The sequence below is a fragment of the Scardinius erythrophthalmus genome (assembly GCF_964197995.2).
Source record: "Scardinius erythrophthalmus genome assembly, chromosome: 2".
NCBI lineage: Eukaryota > Metazoa > Chordata > Actinopteri > Cypriniformes > Leuciscidae > Scardinius > Scardinius erythrophthalmus.
The window spans coordinates 35,208,250-35,223,926 of record NC_138222.1 but is presented as its reverse complement, the minus strand read 5'-3'; the positions used below and the strand labels follow the sequence as shown (position 1 = coordinate 35,223,926).

At 39.9% G+C, this 15,677-nt stretch overlaps 1 protein-coding gene across 37 annotated transcripts in view; it reads left to right on the top strand.

Moving 5' to 3' along the window:
* scrib (scribble planar cell polarity protein) overlaps window positions 1-15,677 on the top strand; it is a 106,521-nt gene that overhangs the window by 81,567 nt on the left and 9,277 nt on the right. For 10 of the 37 annotated variants that reach the window (XM_081359495.1, XM_081359474.1, XM_081359466.1 and 7 more), the window contains 17 exons: window positions 38-226; window positions 618-737; window positions 1,550-1,606; window positions 2,061-2,117; window positions 2,371-2,451; window positions 6,258-6,650; window positions 7,368-7,439; window positions 7,663-7,710; window positions 10,044-10,094; window positions 10,332-10,457; window positions 11,082-11,192; window positions 11,544-11,594; window positions 12,780-12,939; window positions 13,026-13,257; window positions 13,877-13,966; window positions 14,050-14,232; window positions 14,657-14,794. In XM_081359495.1, the coding sequence (XP_081215621.1) occupies window positions 38-226; window positions 618-737; window positions 1,550-1,606; window positions 2,061-2,117; window positions 2,371-2,451; window positions 6,258-6,650; window positions 7,368-7,439; window positions 7,663-7,710; window positions 10,044-10,094; window positions 10,332-10,457; window positions 11,082-11,192; window positions 11,544-11,594; window positions 12,780-12,939; window positions 13,026-13,257; window positions 13,877-13,966; window positions 14,050-14,232; window positions 14,657-14,794 (2,159 nt within the window). The other 27 variants (XM_081359486.1, XM_081359488.1, XM_081359489.1 and 24 more) reach the window with 15 other exon arrangements.

The following is a 15,677-nucleotide window of genomic DNA, read 5'->3' as shown; positions in this document are numbered from 1 at the left end:
TGTAAATCCTTGATTTGTTTCTCACTTGTTCTTATAGGTGAGCACCAGTGGTGCCGCTGCACGAGATGACCGACTGCGGGTGGGCATGCGCATTCTTGAGGTGGGCAACAACAGTCTGCTGGGTATGACCCACACGGAAGCAGTGAGGGTCTTGCGTGCCTCCGGTGATTCCTTGGTTATGCTTGTGTGTGATGGCTTTGACCCAAGAAACGCTACAGGCATAGAGGTAAACACTTTTACAGGAGGAGAAGCAATCTGCTATGGTGTCCAGCTGTGGCTCAAATAATTATACAATAATATGTACAGTACTTTGCAAATGTCTTAGGCAGGTTAGTTTTTTCACCCCAAAATAATGGTTAAGCCAGTTATTTATATCTTTTGCTGTAGTGTGTCAGTAGGAAATATCAGTTTACATTTCCAAACATTCCATTTGCATTAATTGTAATAATCCAGTGAGATTTATGTATGCACAATATAAATATATAATAACTGATATAAAAATAACTGGCTTGAAGTCATATTTTTGGTAAAAACTAACGTGCCTAAGACTTTTGCACCATACTGTATAAACTACTACATATTTTGCATATTTATTTGTAATTGATTTGATTTTTCAGGCATCCCCTGGTGTTATTGCAAACCCGTTTGCGGCCGGTATTGTTCGTAAGAACAGTATGGAGAGCATCTCGTCAGTAGACAGAGACCTGAGTCCTGAAGAGATTGACATCATGCAGAAGGTGAGCTCTCTGCGGCACACAGAATAGGAAGAACTGTGGCATGGATGGAAAAATAATATTCTTCTTAGTGGTGGGGGAAAAAATCGATTCTGTTCAGTATCGCGATATTTTACACGCGCAATTATATCGATACGGTAGCACAAAGTATTGCAATATTTAATTATAAAATTATCTGTTTTACTTTCGAAGTTATAGGGCTGTGACGGTGGCAGTTTTTACCACTGCGGTGGTAATAGACCAACTACCTGCGGTTGTTGGGGGGGTTGTTTTGAAAATTGAAATAAAAACTTTTAGTGTTTATTTGAGCAAAAAAATTGGGGGGGAGGGGGGGACAAGAGATTACATGCAGGGATGAGTTACGATTTTTGAATATTCGATTAGTTTATTTAATTATAGAATATCAAATAGGTTGTGCAATTATTCTCTAAAATACAAATCTCCATGTTTTTGGTGCTAATGCGGTGGTGACACGCGTTCATATAATTAGGCTACGTTCTGTAATAAGATCCTGTGTCCTGAATGTGCAAGGACAACGTTTTTGCACTACCCTCCTAAGTTGCACTTCAGTAAATGTGTAGAAGATAATGTTCACAGAATTGGAAGTGAGTTGAGCAGTCTTATTTTCCTCATTTTTTGTAATCCTTTGAACATGAATCGCAATATATCGCAGAATCGAATCGCAATACTTGCTGTATCGCAATATATTAAGAATCGCAATAATATTGAATCGTGGCCCAAATATTGCAATACTATCGAATGTCACATTTTTGCCAATTCCCACCCCTAATTCTTCTGTCTGAACTTTCCTGCAGGAGGTAGAAATGGTAAGAGAGACGTCCCAGTGGGAACGGGAGGAGATGGAAAAAGTGGTGAGTAATTTCCTCCCCAAATCGCCTTTGTCATAACAGATTATATCATAATAACAATTGCTATTAAAATGACAACAACTTCCAAATCTCCCCTATAACTATAACTAATATATTTGGATCTGTCCTTTTCTTCTCTCTTTCTCTTATGCCCCACTTTTCCCCCAAACCATTCTGAATGATTTTGGGTGTTGCTCATTCCAAACATCACATCTCGTTTCTACTCAATTCCATTCATTTCCTTCATTAAATATGTTCTCGTGTCTACATGGTTCCCTGATTTTATTTTTCATCCATGACTCTGTCACCTAAACCTCATCCCCATCTGTGCAATGGATGTCATCGGAATGTGTGTGTGTCCATATTTGTGTCGGTAAAATGTGTGCGTGTGTGATTGGGTAAATTTCACCAACCCACCCCCCACTCCCTCCTTATTACCCTCCCTCTTTTGGTAAAGGAGCGTATGCGCTTGGAGCGCGAGGAGGCAACTCGCTTGCTGGAGGAGGAAACTGAGGTGAGGCCTTATGCCCTCCCTGTCATAACGGCCCACAGTAGGGCTCCAGGAGTGAAACACGGGACCAGCCGTCACCTTGAACATGAACAAATGAGTCATGTCTGAACCTCTGAACATTAGAAGCTCTTTAGAGACAGTGTCCTCATGCTCAATGCTTAATGAAAAGTCAAAATAAAGTTCAGAAGATTGTTGAACATGTTCTTTCAGTGAACAAAGATCTTTCAATGTAATCTTTCTAATGCTCTCTCTACAGAATTTGAGCACTGGGCCATTGAAACTGGACTACAAGACACTGGCGGCTCTGCCTACGACTAGTCTACAGAAAGTTAACAGAGTAAGTACCTACATGTAGTATCTTGTTTTAGTAAATAGGCTAGAAAGCATCTAGGAAAAAAATATTTGAAAGACTTTTGGACATAAATGCCAGGTAAGGATTTCCAAACAAATGCTTCCTTATCAAAGTGCGTACACCCACTGGCTGCTGCACGTCCATGAAATGAGCCTTTGTCGCTGCAGACTTGGGCTGAGTATTGACACCGAGTTTATTCAGTTATTTCTATTCGATTTCAATTCACAGCCTCTTGATTCGATTCCAATTTCAGTTCATTTAGATATATATCAGAATCAGTTCGGAAAGAAAGTCTCTCAACTAAATCTGTAAACTATACTGTCAGTTGGTACAATACTAATAACATTAAAGTGCCCCTATAATGCTATTTTAAAGGTCTCCTACAACAGGTTTACATACATCAAAGGTCAAAAAAAGTTTCATTTTCTCATAATAAACATTGCACATCACATTTTTCAATGATTCTCAAATGACTCCATGGATGAATCAGTCTCTTTAAATCCCTCCTTTCCGTGAGCTACTCTGCTCTGATTGGCCAGACAGCTCAGTCTGTTGTGATTGGTCTACCACGTACAGTGCATGTCGAAAACAAAAACGACCATTGCCATAACTGAACTTCAGCTCCATCCGGAGCTTCTTACAGCTCAGCGATTGTACACTGTACACTAAAAACGGTAACGAACGATAACATCAATTTTACCATATCAATCCGAGCGCGAGTCCGATGATGAAACAGTGGAAGAACTAGTCATTCAACCTGAACCTCCATCGCAAGAGACAAAAGATGCAAGCGTCTTGACGACATGATATCCACACGAACAAGCTACAGCAAGATGTCCTTTCCACGCAGAACGTAGCAAGTCATGACGTGTGAACTTCGCGAAAATAGATTCGAACTCCAGACGACTCGTTTGAGCGGTTCAGAGTCGACTTTCTTTTGAGATAAATTTTTATTTATGATGCACTTTCAGCTTTACAGCTTTGCAGACTGTTTACATTCACATACAGCTACATTACACACTGCATGAAAGGTCATTTTCAAAAATTCATAATAGGGGTACTTTAAAGGTTCAAATGAGCAGAGTCTAAACTATTAAATTATCTTGCTAATTATTTTTAGATATAATAATCAACAATAAGAAACATTTACATTTTTGGGGCATTTTTTATATAAATGATGATGGCTCTCATCACGGGGTTTTTTTTCTTCGTGACTGATTTATTCAAACATACATTCAATAAGACATCACTAACCGGTACAACTATTATAAATATGTAACAGTGTATATTACATATATAGAGTTGTTATTTCTAATTAACTGACGAGTTTATGGATATTGAATAGCTTCCCTGAGGTAAATACAAAGTTATGTATCATTGTTTACAAGCTATTTTATTGACACTTTTTTTGCGGTCGAAACACTGATTGAGAGATAACATGAGACATGAAACATTTCAGTAAGTTCTGCTGTTTCTTTCTAAATACCTGATTGTTGATTCATGTTTATTTTATGCTGTAACTACTAGTATTAAAGAGGAAGAGATGATGTTCACACTTGTACGCCGCTCTGCCGCTTGAGCTGAGGCGGCTGCAGAGATCGTTCTGTCACCCTACATTAAAGAGCATCAAAATTACATTTATGTTTGAAATTTGTGATAAAATTGGCAGAATTTAAAAGCTTAATCTTTGTTACTTTGTAAAAAGTAGCAAAGCACAAAACTTATGGGTCAGCTCATATTTCCTCAGATGCTTGAATGTGTGTATTGGTCTTCTGAAACATTATGAGGTCAAGCTTTACATTTGCTTAGTAGTGCTCCTTTTACTAGTAGTGCCAAAGGTGAAGCAGTCCAGCTGCTGGTCATTCCAGCCATACCTCTGACAAAATACAGATTGTATTTGCCGGTGCTTGAAGGGTAGTGAGGGGAGGTGCCGGCCGACAGCTGACAGTAGCTCAAGTTATTTTAAAATGTGTGCTGTGAGCTGATTGGCTGAATGGTTTAATGGGTGGGTGTGGCCATTGAGAATGAGGGACCCTTGGAAGATCTTGACAGTTAAGTTATCTAGAGTCGAGCCGTTTGGGATCAGCTCCTGTAATCGTATTGTGAGTGTACCACTGCTATTACTCTACAACTCTTTGACTTTTCTGTTATTTCTTTATCACTCATTCCTTCTTTACTACTTTTTCTTCTTTTTCTTTTTTTCCGAGTGTTTTATCTTTTACTGAAATAATAACATTATCAATTCGTTGTTGGACGTTGAGTTTGAGTTAAGTCAGTAAATTGTATTATGTTTGTTCCACACAAACATCCCACTTACAGCGATGTATTGCCTTTAGTGATGTTCAGTAAAGGTTATAAAATGTAGTAGATGTAATTTGAGCTTTGTAATTTTTGTTTTTTGATGTTCCTTGATATATTCCTTGCCTCTTTATCTTTAATTTTTAGCCTCTGTCTATTTTCTAGGAATGTATAACCTACATAGCACTAGCAGCTGTTAGCAAAGTTAAGTGAGGCATGGAGAGGGGGTGGACTGCTCTTAGACAGGGAAACACTACCGCACCGTTTTTCGTGGTATATGAAGAACCATTTAGTCACGGCTATTTATAGAGACTGTTTTGTAGAGCAGTGACTTGTATCTGCACACGAGCCATTGAATGAAGTTTTTTATTAGAATGAGGCCATTAACTGTGTGTGACGGTCACAACTTAAGCATCACAATGTGCCACCAACTGCACCTGTTTGTGAAGCCACATTTGAAGCATTTTTTTCCCTGTGATGAGAATCAGAGAACAGATTTATAATTATTCGTAAAGTTGCATATTGTGGTTAGTGTCCACTCTGTAGTTACTTGCACTTGTAAGAACTACTTATGAATTAAATTAGGTTGTATATTTAAACTTCAGTTGTCTCAAAGCAAGCATTCAACGTTCATGATGGTGAAAAGATTTTAAATTGTGTATACCTCCTTACTAAGGCAAACTGTAGTAACTATGTCAAAACTGAAACGTTATTTTTAACTAAACTGTTAAAAATAGTTCTTCTTAAATTGAAAAGATTTAAATGTATCGTTTATTTAAAAAAAGAACTTGTTGCATTGGAAATTAACTTAAGTACTTAAGTACTACATTTTCTATAACTGAAATAAAAATGAATTAAAACTATAAAGAAATATTTTTAAAAAACAAAAACTAATAAAATGACAAAAGTACAACAAAATTGCTAAAATGAAAACTGAATATATAAACATCAAGGTTAATTCAACATATTAATGAAATCTATAATATTATATAATTAATACTAAAATAACACAGCACTGAAACGGAAAAACAGCTCCCTGGTTATTGAATTCATTGATTATATTTTTCACATTAAGTTTTCTCTGAAATTTTTCTCTGAGTCTGTCACAGGACATATCAAGCCTAAAGTCTATATTAAAGCACACAGCACATTAGTGCAAATGTTCAGGATTGAGTGACTGTTCACTGTGAGATGTCTCAGGATGATGGGATAGCTGTATTTAGCGCCTCACTCATCTGAATTGGCGTGACCGGTAGATGTTTGTGACTTTAGCATGGCTGTGATTCTTCCCAACTCTGCCAGACTAAACCCAACTGTTTCGCTCTTTACTGCTTTTCTTTTCTTTTACATTTTCTGTGTTCTCATTCTCATGTCATTTTCCTGTCCCCTTTATCTATCATTAGTTGCTCTGCTCTTTTATCTGTCTTTGTTTCATTCTCACATTATTTCTGCCTTTTGTCTCTGTCGACCACATTCTCTCTCTCATTCCTCAGTTTTCTCCCTCCTTTGCTGCATTCGTCACAATGGAGGCTGCCATGCCAGCTGGCCCTGTAGATCCCCTGGGTTTTGAGAAAGTCCATGCCTCTATGTACCATGTAGAGCCCATTGCCCTCCCTTCATCTCCAGTCTGCTCAGCCGCAAGTTCAGCGGCTTTAAAACAGCCCCAAGTCGACACATGGGACCCACTCCCAGCTCTAGGAGTGCCACAAGAAACTAACGAGGAAGAAGAATGTCTTGTGGACTCCCAGCCAATCTGCTTTAGTGAAAACCCCTTCCTTGTGGCTAATCGCAAGGGCAAAGGCTGCCCTCCTGAGGAGCGCATTTTATCAGGGCCACCTGTGGGTTACGGCAGGCATGGGCAGCTGCAACCCTGGTTGTACAGCAAGGCAAGCAGCCTTGAGGAGTGTGTTTTGTGACTTGAGTGTGTTTCTGGTCAAGCATGGTGTGTCATCAGTAGCTATTTAGAGTTAACATACCACCTTAATCCCAAATGCCATCCAAAGACTTGAATAGCTGCTTTAGACTTATCAATGTCTTTGAAAACATGCTTAGGTTGTAAAATTGTTTCACAGAAAAATACATGTCTACATTTCCCATGTTTAGAAAATAGGTGAAGCTGAAAATGGAACGGATGCAAAAATGGGACTTTGTACTGTCCTTTAACGTATGGTCTTGAGGCATTTAAACATTCCCAGAGTGACTGAGAATGCTTTGAATGTGAAATCAACAGGTGCTGAACAAAAAGAGTGAAGGGCTAAGGCCTCTCACCTTAAATACAGACCTGCCACTAGCCATTTACAGGAACTTAAAACACTGTTGTTGTTTTTTTAAAGAAACGTTTAAAATGTTTTCTGTAGCATGACATTGTTGTAGACACTGTTTGTAAGAATGCATTTTTATGGCATCACTGCTTGATTTCAAATGATCTGAGGCACGTAATACAACACATTTGTCATCAAGTGCAGTTGTTTATGGTTTGCTGTTGTTACTCTCAAATCAAGATTAACTGCTTCTATAAAACTTTGTAATTTGGCAAATTTTGCTTATTGGAAATGGCAGACCTCGTCTTGCTCTAGTGATGTGTTCATTTTTCTGTATTTCAGGGTTCACCGTCTGAGCTTCTCAGGATTGACAGTCCAGTCCGAGATGCTGCACACTCTCCACACAACTCGCAGGTCAGTCCCACTTAAATCGGTTTCACTCCCTTTTCATTATCAGCCCTTTCTTTTCTCATTTGTTTTCATGTGGCTGTCAAACATTTTCCATTGGGAGGGCTGTACAGATTTATGAGGTCTACTTTTTACAGGTCTAGTTAATGTCTTCATTAAGTTAGTATTCTGGTTGATGGCCTATGTGCTCTGACTCCACCCGTCGTCATGACATTTCCATATTTCTCAGCAGTCCCACAAATCTTCCTCTGCGATGCTTGGAAGAGAGGTTCGATATGTAAGTGGGCTGACTAGCCCTTGTATGGCCTGCACTGGCTCCATTTGGCTTTGCATTAGATGTTAAGAGAGGAATGGTGTACGAGCCTGACTGTAACTGAGCATGTCCTGCTTTTCATGCTCTCTGCAGCAGTGAAATGCTTGACTCTTATAGTGTTTACACCAAACCAAGCAACTGAGCATGTAACTACAGCTTTGTAAATTAACACTGCGTAATAAGACCTTGGGAATCCTATGTAGTGAATGTAACAAATTATAATATCCATATCCATACTGTTCAAAGTTTGTGGTTGGTGATTTAAAAAAAAAAAAGGTTTTTAATAAAAAAAGTATCTTATGATCACCAAGGCTCAATTTGATTGATTAAAAAATACAGTAAATACAGAAAACATTTTAAATTATAATAATAATTTTATTTAATATATTTAAAGGAGTCATAACCTAGAATTACCTTGGATACCTACTGCTGTATTATAGTCTTTCAGGCCCTTCTAAAAAAGAAAAGTGGAAAAAAAATAAACACAGAGCTCCTCAGACCCTTATTTCTGAAGACATTATTGTCTCGCGAGATCTGATGCGATATTTTGGCTGTTGTGGACGGTCATTTTAATAATGCAAATGAGGGGCGCGTTGATTGGTTGCAGGAAGGAGGGGGGTTGACACCGCAGGTAACGCTTTAGCATTCCAAAATGACATCATGGCGCAAGTTGTGAATGAACCCGACCTAGCCGCGACCGGCTTCCCGGCCAGTGTATAAGCGTTAGGCAATCAATATACAATAGCCGAGTTCATGATGATCTCAGTCATTTGTTTTTTGCAAAGTACGTTAGCAGCCATTCCCCATGTTTACCTCGAAGCTAATACTCCCGCCAGTTTGTGCATGAACGCGTTCATTGAACGATAGTTCATGAACTCGTTCATATTTTGGGCGAACGTGAACTGAACGTACCGCATTACTGCCTGATGAACGTTACTGTGAACTCGTTCATTCTGGTGTCTGTGAACGCCACGCTCTCTCAGTTTAACTTCGTTCAGTAGGATGCCAGATTTCTATAAAGCCTTCCAGGCGAAAACCCACCTAAAACTGGCCTTAATATGTAGCGGCAAAACACCCAATCTGGCAACACCAGCCACCAGTGTCTATTGACTCTCTTGTTCGATCTCGTTCATCAAAATGAATAAATCTTTTTTCGAGTCATTTCGTTCATTTAAGGGGCTTTAAATGATACTATTAACTGGCAAATTCCCCGAACACATCAACCTACGCAATCTTGATCATATTCTGAATTAAGAAATCATTATAATGCAGTCAAAAATCGTTTACAGGGAACATAAATAATTACTTCACTTCGAGTCTTTCGTTTATTTGTCTAGTGACAGATGCAATAGCATACAATAGCCGCATTAGCAGTTAGCTGCTGTTTGTTACACACAGTAGAGCAATAAAAACACAGTCTTACCGTTTCAATTGCAGGCAAGTCTCTGATTGTTGGAATGGCGCTTTTCCCGAGCTTCGACCTGATATTGCCCAAAATTTGTGAAGGATTCCGGCGTACAATGTTTGCTAGCACAGACACCTAACGATAAGCCAGTGGGAAGGGTTGAAGGAACCACGTCATTAAAAATGAATTTAATCCACTGGTCCCTGATAGCTAGGTCCGTTCTTGGTAGAGAAAACACATTTACATGTTGATTCTTGCAGTCAACAACAGAGCAACTCACGTGTGCACTACGTTTCTGCATCTTTCTCGACTGAACTGAATATGAGGGGGAGAGGGGCAGGGCTTCCTGCAGCATAGGTCTGCGTCAAGACGGGGCAGAAATCAAAATCTCGTTTTTTAGTGCGCGTGCACGTGGGCTTTTTTACAAACCCTGAGGTAAACAAACGCTTCACTTTTAAATATCGGCTTCCCGGCCAGTGTATAATCATTATGCAATCATAACATACATTGATTCTCGTGGAAAAGTGAAAATTGCAGGTTTTGACTCCTTTAAAAAATATTTTATTCTTGTGATGGTAAAGTTGAATTTTCAGCATCATTACTCCAGTCTTCAGTGTCACATGATCCTTCAGAAATCATTCTAATAATCTGATTTGATGCTCATGAAACATTTCTTATTATTATTAATATTAATTGAAAACATGTTTTTCTGGAAACCATGATAAAAAAAATATATTTTTTACTCTTTTTACTCTATTATCTTTTGAATTATAATTTAATATAATAAAGCCCACATGTGCAGTTACTGGACTTGAAACGGCAAATCCCATGTGAAAAATTTGTTCACTAATTTTTACATCATGTTCATCATTTTCTTTTTTGTGTGTTTCAGTCAAACATTCAGTTCCCTTCAAATGCAAACACCAAGGATAGTTCATCATCAGTGAGTGTCAAAAAGTGTAGATATCTAGTAATATATACTAGAGCAAGTTCATGCTAATATTAATTTGAATTACATTACCGACCATATTATGTTAAACTTGCAATCATTATGCAAATGCAAAATGTCAAAAACAGTAAAGGTCACTGGAAAGTGTTTTAGCTATATTACTTTCAGCATCTTGCTACTCAAATGGTGGATAGTTGGATTTACTGTTATTTAATTTCTCTCTCTTTTTAGACTAAACCTGGTGCCATCCAGCCACTCTCTAGGGTGCGACCCGCTGTGTCTCCAGCCAGTCAGGATAGCCACAGCAGTCCCAACCCTTTCCAGCATGGCCTCTCTCCCATCAGCTCTCAGACCACTGTAAGATCCCTCACCACTGTCTGAACCCTAATGAGGCTCCCCCTTCATCCTCAGTTACCAATGCCTAAAGACCAACAGAACACAACTGTTGTTTTATTTTCTCCATATATATTCCAAGGTGTGATTACCGCTGTGCCTATTAAGCCTAACAAATGGTCACACCATAATCCAGGTCAAAGAAACGGGTTGTTTAGAAAACAAAGACATATCAACTTCTCACTGCAAGTAACATTGTGCCTGTTTTCTATCAAGACACTTCTTTTGGATTTTTTTTTTCTTTCCCTAATCACACAAACCCATATGTTTGCACAGCAAGGTTTACACTCACATTATCTCAGGATACCAGTGTAAACTAAAATATCGTCCAGAGTCGTTTGCCCCAGTCACCATAACCACAGACCTCCCTCATACTATCAATCTCTCTCCTCTCCTCTCCTCTCCCCTCCCTCCATCTTTCCATTGACATTGGCGAGTGGGCTGCATGCGGTCTAGCCCTGCATTTTCCTCCTGTGCTCTGCCTTTGCTGCTCTGTCTCTCATTAGCTGTTCCATCCTTTTTGTCCTCTGTCTGTTTCTCTACCCCTCCACCCCTCCGTCCTCGACCCCCCCCCAACCCCTCGTACAGCCTCGTGCCCCATCCCCTGACACACATGAGGAATACCCCATCAATATCAAGCAGGTATATAAGGCCTTCGCAGCTGTGCCACACTCCCTGGCCGTACTGGAACCCCCACAGGTAGGACAAATGCTCCTCAAGGTTGTGAGCATGTGTGGTTCCCCGTAATCCAGTGCTTGGTCACCCATACTTCCTGTTTGGGGAGTCTTCCCGTTGGACACTTGTTCCTTTGGGAGCTTGTTTCCTATTTGCTGTTGTTGTGCATGAGTCACTCGTATGGTGTTGTCAAATCCCGGAGTTCATTTCACAGGGTCACTAATGTGCGTCATTCATCTGTCACTTGGTTGTTTGATGTTCTTGATTTGATATTGTGACTCCTTCCAGTGTGTAAAGTGTGTCCTCTCATCCAACTTGTTTTGTCTCAAGTGTGTCTTAACTGAATCATCTTTCCTTTTCACTCTCGTTTGTTAGGATCTTTATGCTCCACGGAACAATGTCAGTGCAAAGCAACCGTCACCAGAGGTATGTCTTCTATCTTTGTAATCCGTAACATTTTTAAAGAGCTGTTTTAAACTGGAATACACTACAAGACTTTATCCCTGGTTTTTGCTCCGATTTTCAGTTCGGAAGCATCAGAGCTAGTTGCTGAAAGTCAGTCTGCAGATTTTGGCCAGTCACTTGTGGACATAGACAGATTTTTTTCAAGCTTCAGACTATGACTCCATCCTCCATCGGAGGATATCAAACATTTTTGATATTTTTTACACCATACATTTTAGAATGTATATTGTTTTCGTGTATGTGTCTCCTAACAATGAGCCACATGGTTTTGCGGGAGTTCGTCGACGAAGTTTGACAGTCTGTTAGTGTGTTATCCTCCGTTGTTTAGTGTATGATGCCCTTTTTATTTTAAGTCAGCTAGTGTATGATTAAAATCTCTTCAGATTTTTAAAGTCCTGTAGTGTATTCCAGCCTTTCGTCAACATGATGGTATGAGCCTGACACATAACCCTTATTTGGTGTGTATTGACTCACCACAACTTAAGAACGCAACATTGTTTGCAAGCGTGATGTTGATATGCTGTACGTGATGGCTCTTTCAGCCTGAGCTGAATAATGAGGTGTTTATGGATGAGGGTGATGGTGAGGGCAGTGGTCCTCTCAGCTCTCGTCCCTCCCTCTCATCTGACCACCACGAGTACAGGAGCCTGGCAGCCGTGCCACGCCTGTCTCGTCCCTCAATGGAGTCGAAGGTACCCAGCTCGTCTCCAGCAGAACCACTCTGACACTTTGGATGCTTTTGAGCTTGAGAGGTGGTGGTGCAGGTGTATATGTCGCTTCGAACCACAACAATTAACGTAATTCATCTGGTAGCATGCATTTCGGTAAAGAACGGGAACGTGTTCGATCGGTGTTCTGCTCTGAATCAAGGCAGTTATTGTTGGTGACAAGGCTTCAGGAGAGCAATAATTTTAGTCTTTTTTGCAATGGCAGCAATTTTATGCAATCACTGCATCATCATGGTGGTGGATCAGCAAATATTTGGTACTTTTGTGCAAATTCTTACTCATTTTCTTAATTTCAGAACATCACGGGAGCTGCTCTTGCATGCCGGATGCATGTAAAAATTGGTTGCATGTAAATTGTTCTTTATAATTGATCTGAAACTTGAATGTCCGTATCTCTCTCTCACTCACTCTCTCCCAGACTCCCCCCTCTTTTGGCAGAGATAGTCCAGAGCAGCGCTCTTTCAGAGACAGACAGAAATATTTTGAGATTGATGTGAAGCAGCAGACACCAGACAAACCTAAACCTCGCATCTCACTTGTGGGAGAAGAGGATCTGAAGAAAATGAAAGAGGAAGAAGGTTTGTGTCTGTGTAGTTGTAAAGTGTACAGTAACTTGAGTTCATGGGTGAATCATGCTAAGTTGTGCGTCAATGACTTTCCTCAGCAAAGCGAATTGAACAGAGTGCAAAAGAGTATATGCTGGATGAAGACGAGGATGATGAGGAGGAAGATCTGGCAAAACAGGTGGCAGATATGAAGGCTCACGGAAAGGTTATACTTGATGGTGTGGAGTACAAGGTGGAGAGCTTGGGAAGTCACAGTTCCCCATCTCCACGGCAGTGTGCCACACCTCCAAGCTATAGTGCCACTCCTCCCAGCCACTGTGGCAGCTCAGGGTGAGCTATGCTTTTGCTGAATCATTTGCTAGATTTTCATAGTTGCAAAGTTGTTCTCATTAGGTAGTATTTTATCATTGTAATTTTGACTACAGAACACACTCAAAACATCTAAAACTCCCATCCTGATATCTTTGATGATTAATAATATAAATGCATAACAAAAATATATACTACCATTCAAAAGTCTGGGGTCGGTAAGATTTTTATTTATTTTTTTATTTAGTCTTATGCTCACCAAAGCTACATTTGATTGAATTCTATATTTGATTGAAAATAAAGTAGAAACAGTAATATTGTAAAAATATATGAAATAACACAGCTCTTTACAATTAATGGATGTAAAAACTGCGTACTTGTCAAATAACGGCGCAATTTTGTAAAACTGTGTTAAAGTGAGATTGCATGAAATTGTTAATTGTATGCAAGAGACATAAACTTCACACACCGTATGAGTTGCAGTCTGTTATGTTTCTCTGCCCGCTTTTGATTGGGAGGATACGTCTGTCTTAATCATCGGCTGTTTACCGGTCAATGTCCGATTTTGCAGATAATTGCTTTTATCAGCTAAACAATACATCAGTGCATCCCTAGTAAAGTTGTCGCTTTCGCTCCCCAGTCCTTCCTCTGTCGACGGTAAAGGCGACTCCCAGCGAAATTCAATGGAAGACGGCTTCAGACTGGAGCAGAGACCCAATTCCATGACGGGGTGAATGCTAATTCTCAGAGCTAAACGGTTTGGTGATGTTTCAGGATATTTGAAATGTGTGAACCCAGTGTTTGTCTTAATAGTTTGATCCCAGTTTATCCCGGTGAATCTGTGGCTCCGATTCGGACGGCCAAGGCAGAGCGTAGGCAGCAAGATCGGTTACGCATGCAGAGCCCGGAGCTTGCCGTCGCTATGGACAAGGAGCTGTCTCCTGCTGAAAAACGAGCCCTGGAAGCAGAGAAGAGGGCCATGTGGAGAGCAGCCAGGTATAATGGCCACAGTGTTCATGTGTTATATGAAAATGTATCAGCATTTTGCTCTCCGGTCTCATCCATTCCTCTGTAACGCTGATCTCGAAAGAGCTGTCCACTTGTGGTGCCTTAATCTCATCTTTTTCTCCAGGCTTTTAGTAAAAACTTACCCTGTTTCTCATGTCTTCCCCTTGATGAACAGGGCTTTCAAAGACATTTTCACATTGTTCAAATAGATAAAATATACATTACATTTATACACACAGATATACGTTGTGCATTTGTCTTTGATGGCCCTCAGTTTCAATGTAAACCTCTCCTTAAATCTATACTGTCCATTACAGAGTGTTTCCTTTCATCTGTGCTCCTTCCTCTCTTCCCTTTTCTTTGTGTGTTATTGTTTTCTATCCTCTCTACTTTCTTACTTGCTGCTCCCAAGGCCTTATGGTCTAGAGGAGGACGTAAGGCAGTATGAGCAAGACCTGGCTAAGCGGCTCTACCAGTCCCGTGTGAGGGCATCTCTAGGCAGTGCTGCAACCCCTCCCAATTCCTGCTCCTCTTCTTCCTGTCAGCCCAGGTCTGCCCTTAACAGCCAGAAAGCATCATGGGGGCTTAGCTCTGATGCTTGTCACTGCTTGGGGTGCTTGGTTCTTGTGGACATTTTATAGTGCATAGTGTGTAACGGATGAAAAGTTTTGTAGTGGCTTTTTCTGAACAATGAACATGCCCTACAAGAACCCACTACTGCTTTTGCACGTGTGCTATTTTATTTATTATTTAGTTTGGTGGCGCACACCCTCTTTCTCTTTGCTCGCTCACTTTTTCCTTCCATCTGTGTATCAATAAAGGTCCCATGTTGTCCTAATACCATGTTTTTCTTTGCTATTGTTAAAGTTGCTTGCAGTTATTTTTATTAGAGGTGCACTGATACTAGTTCTAGTCAATACCAAGACCTTCATTAAAATTGTCTTCTATGTAAAGGAACCATTGATACTTGGTTCCTTCATATAGAATCTGTTTAACAGTGCAGCATGTAAAAACACATGCTGGCAGATTTCAGTAGTCACTTAAATATGTTTTTTGTTCCACATTGCAAGATATTGTGGCCAAAAACCATCCACTTAGACTAAAAGAGCTGCCTAACCTACAGTAAAATGACCAACTACAGTTTTTACAGCTTTTTTTAGGCTATGTGATGTTTAGGTTTGGCTAAATCTGAAATAATAGCACAATAATATTATGCTGATTAAAGATTGGAGCTTGGGATTTTGTAATGTTGTGCATATGGTCTGTGAATGGACTTTCTGAGTGCACTATAATGAGACTAAATCGGACTTAACAAATTTTGGCAGAGCGTGTGTTCATGGCTTTAAAAGAATAGTTCACTCAAAAAATGTAAATTCAGCCATTATTTATTCACCTACTCACCCTGTGCTAATATAGTCTCATGAACATGCAGT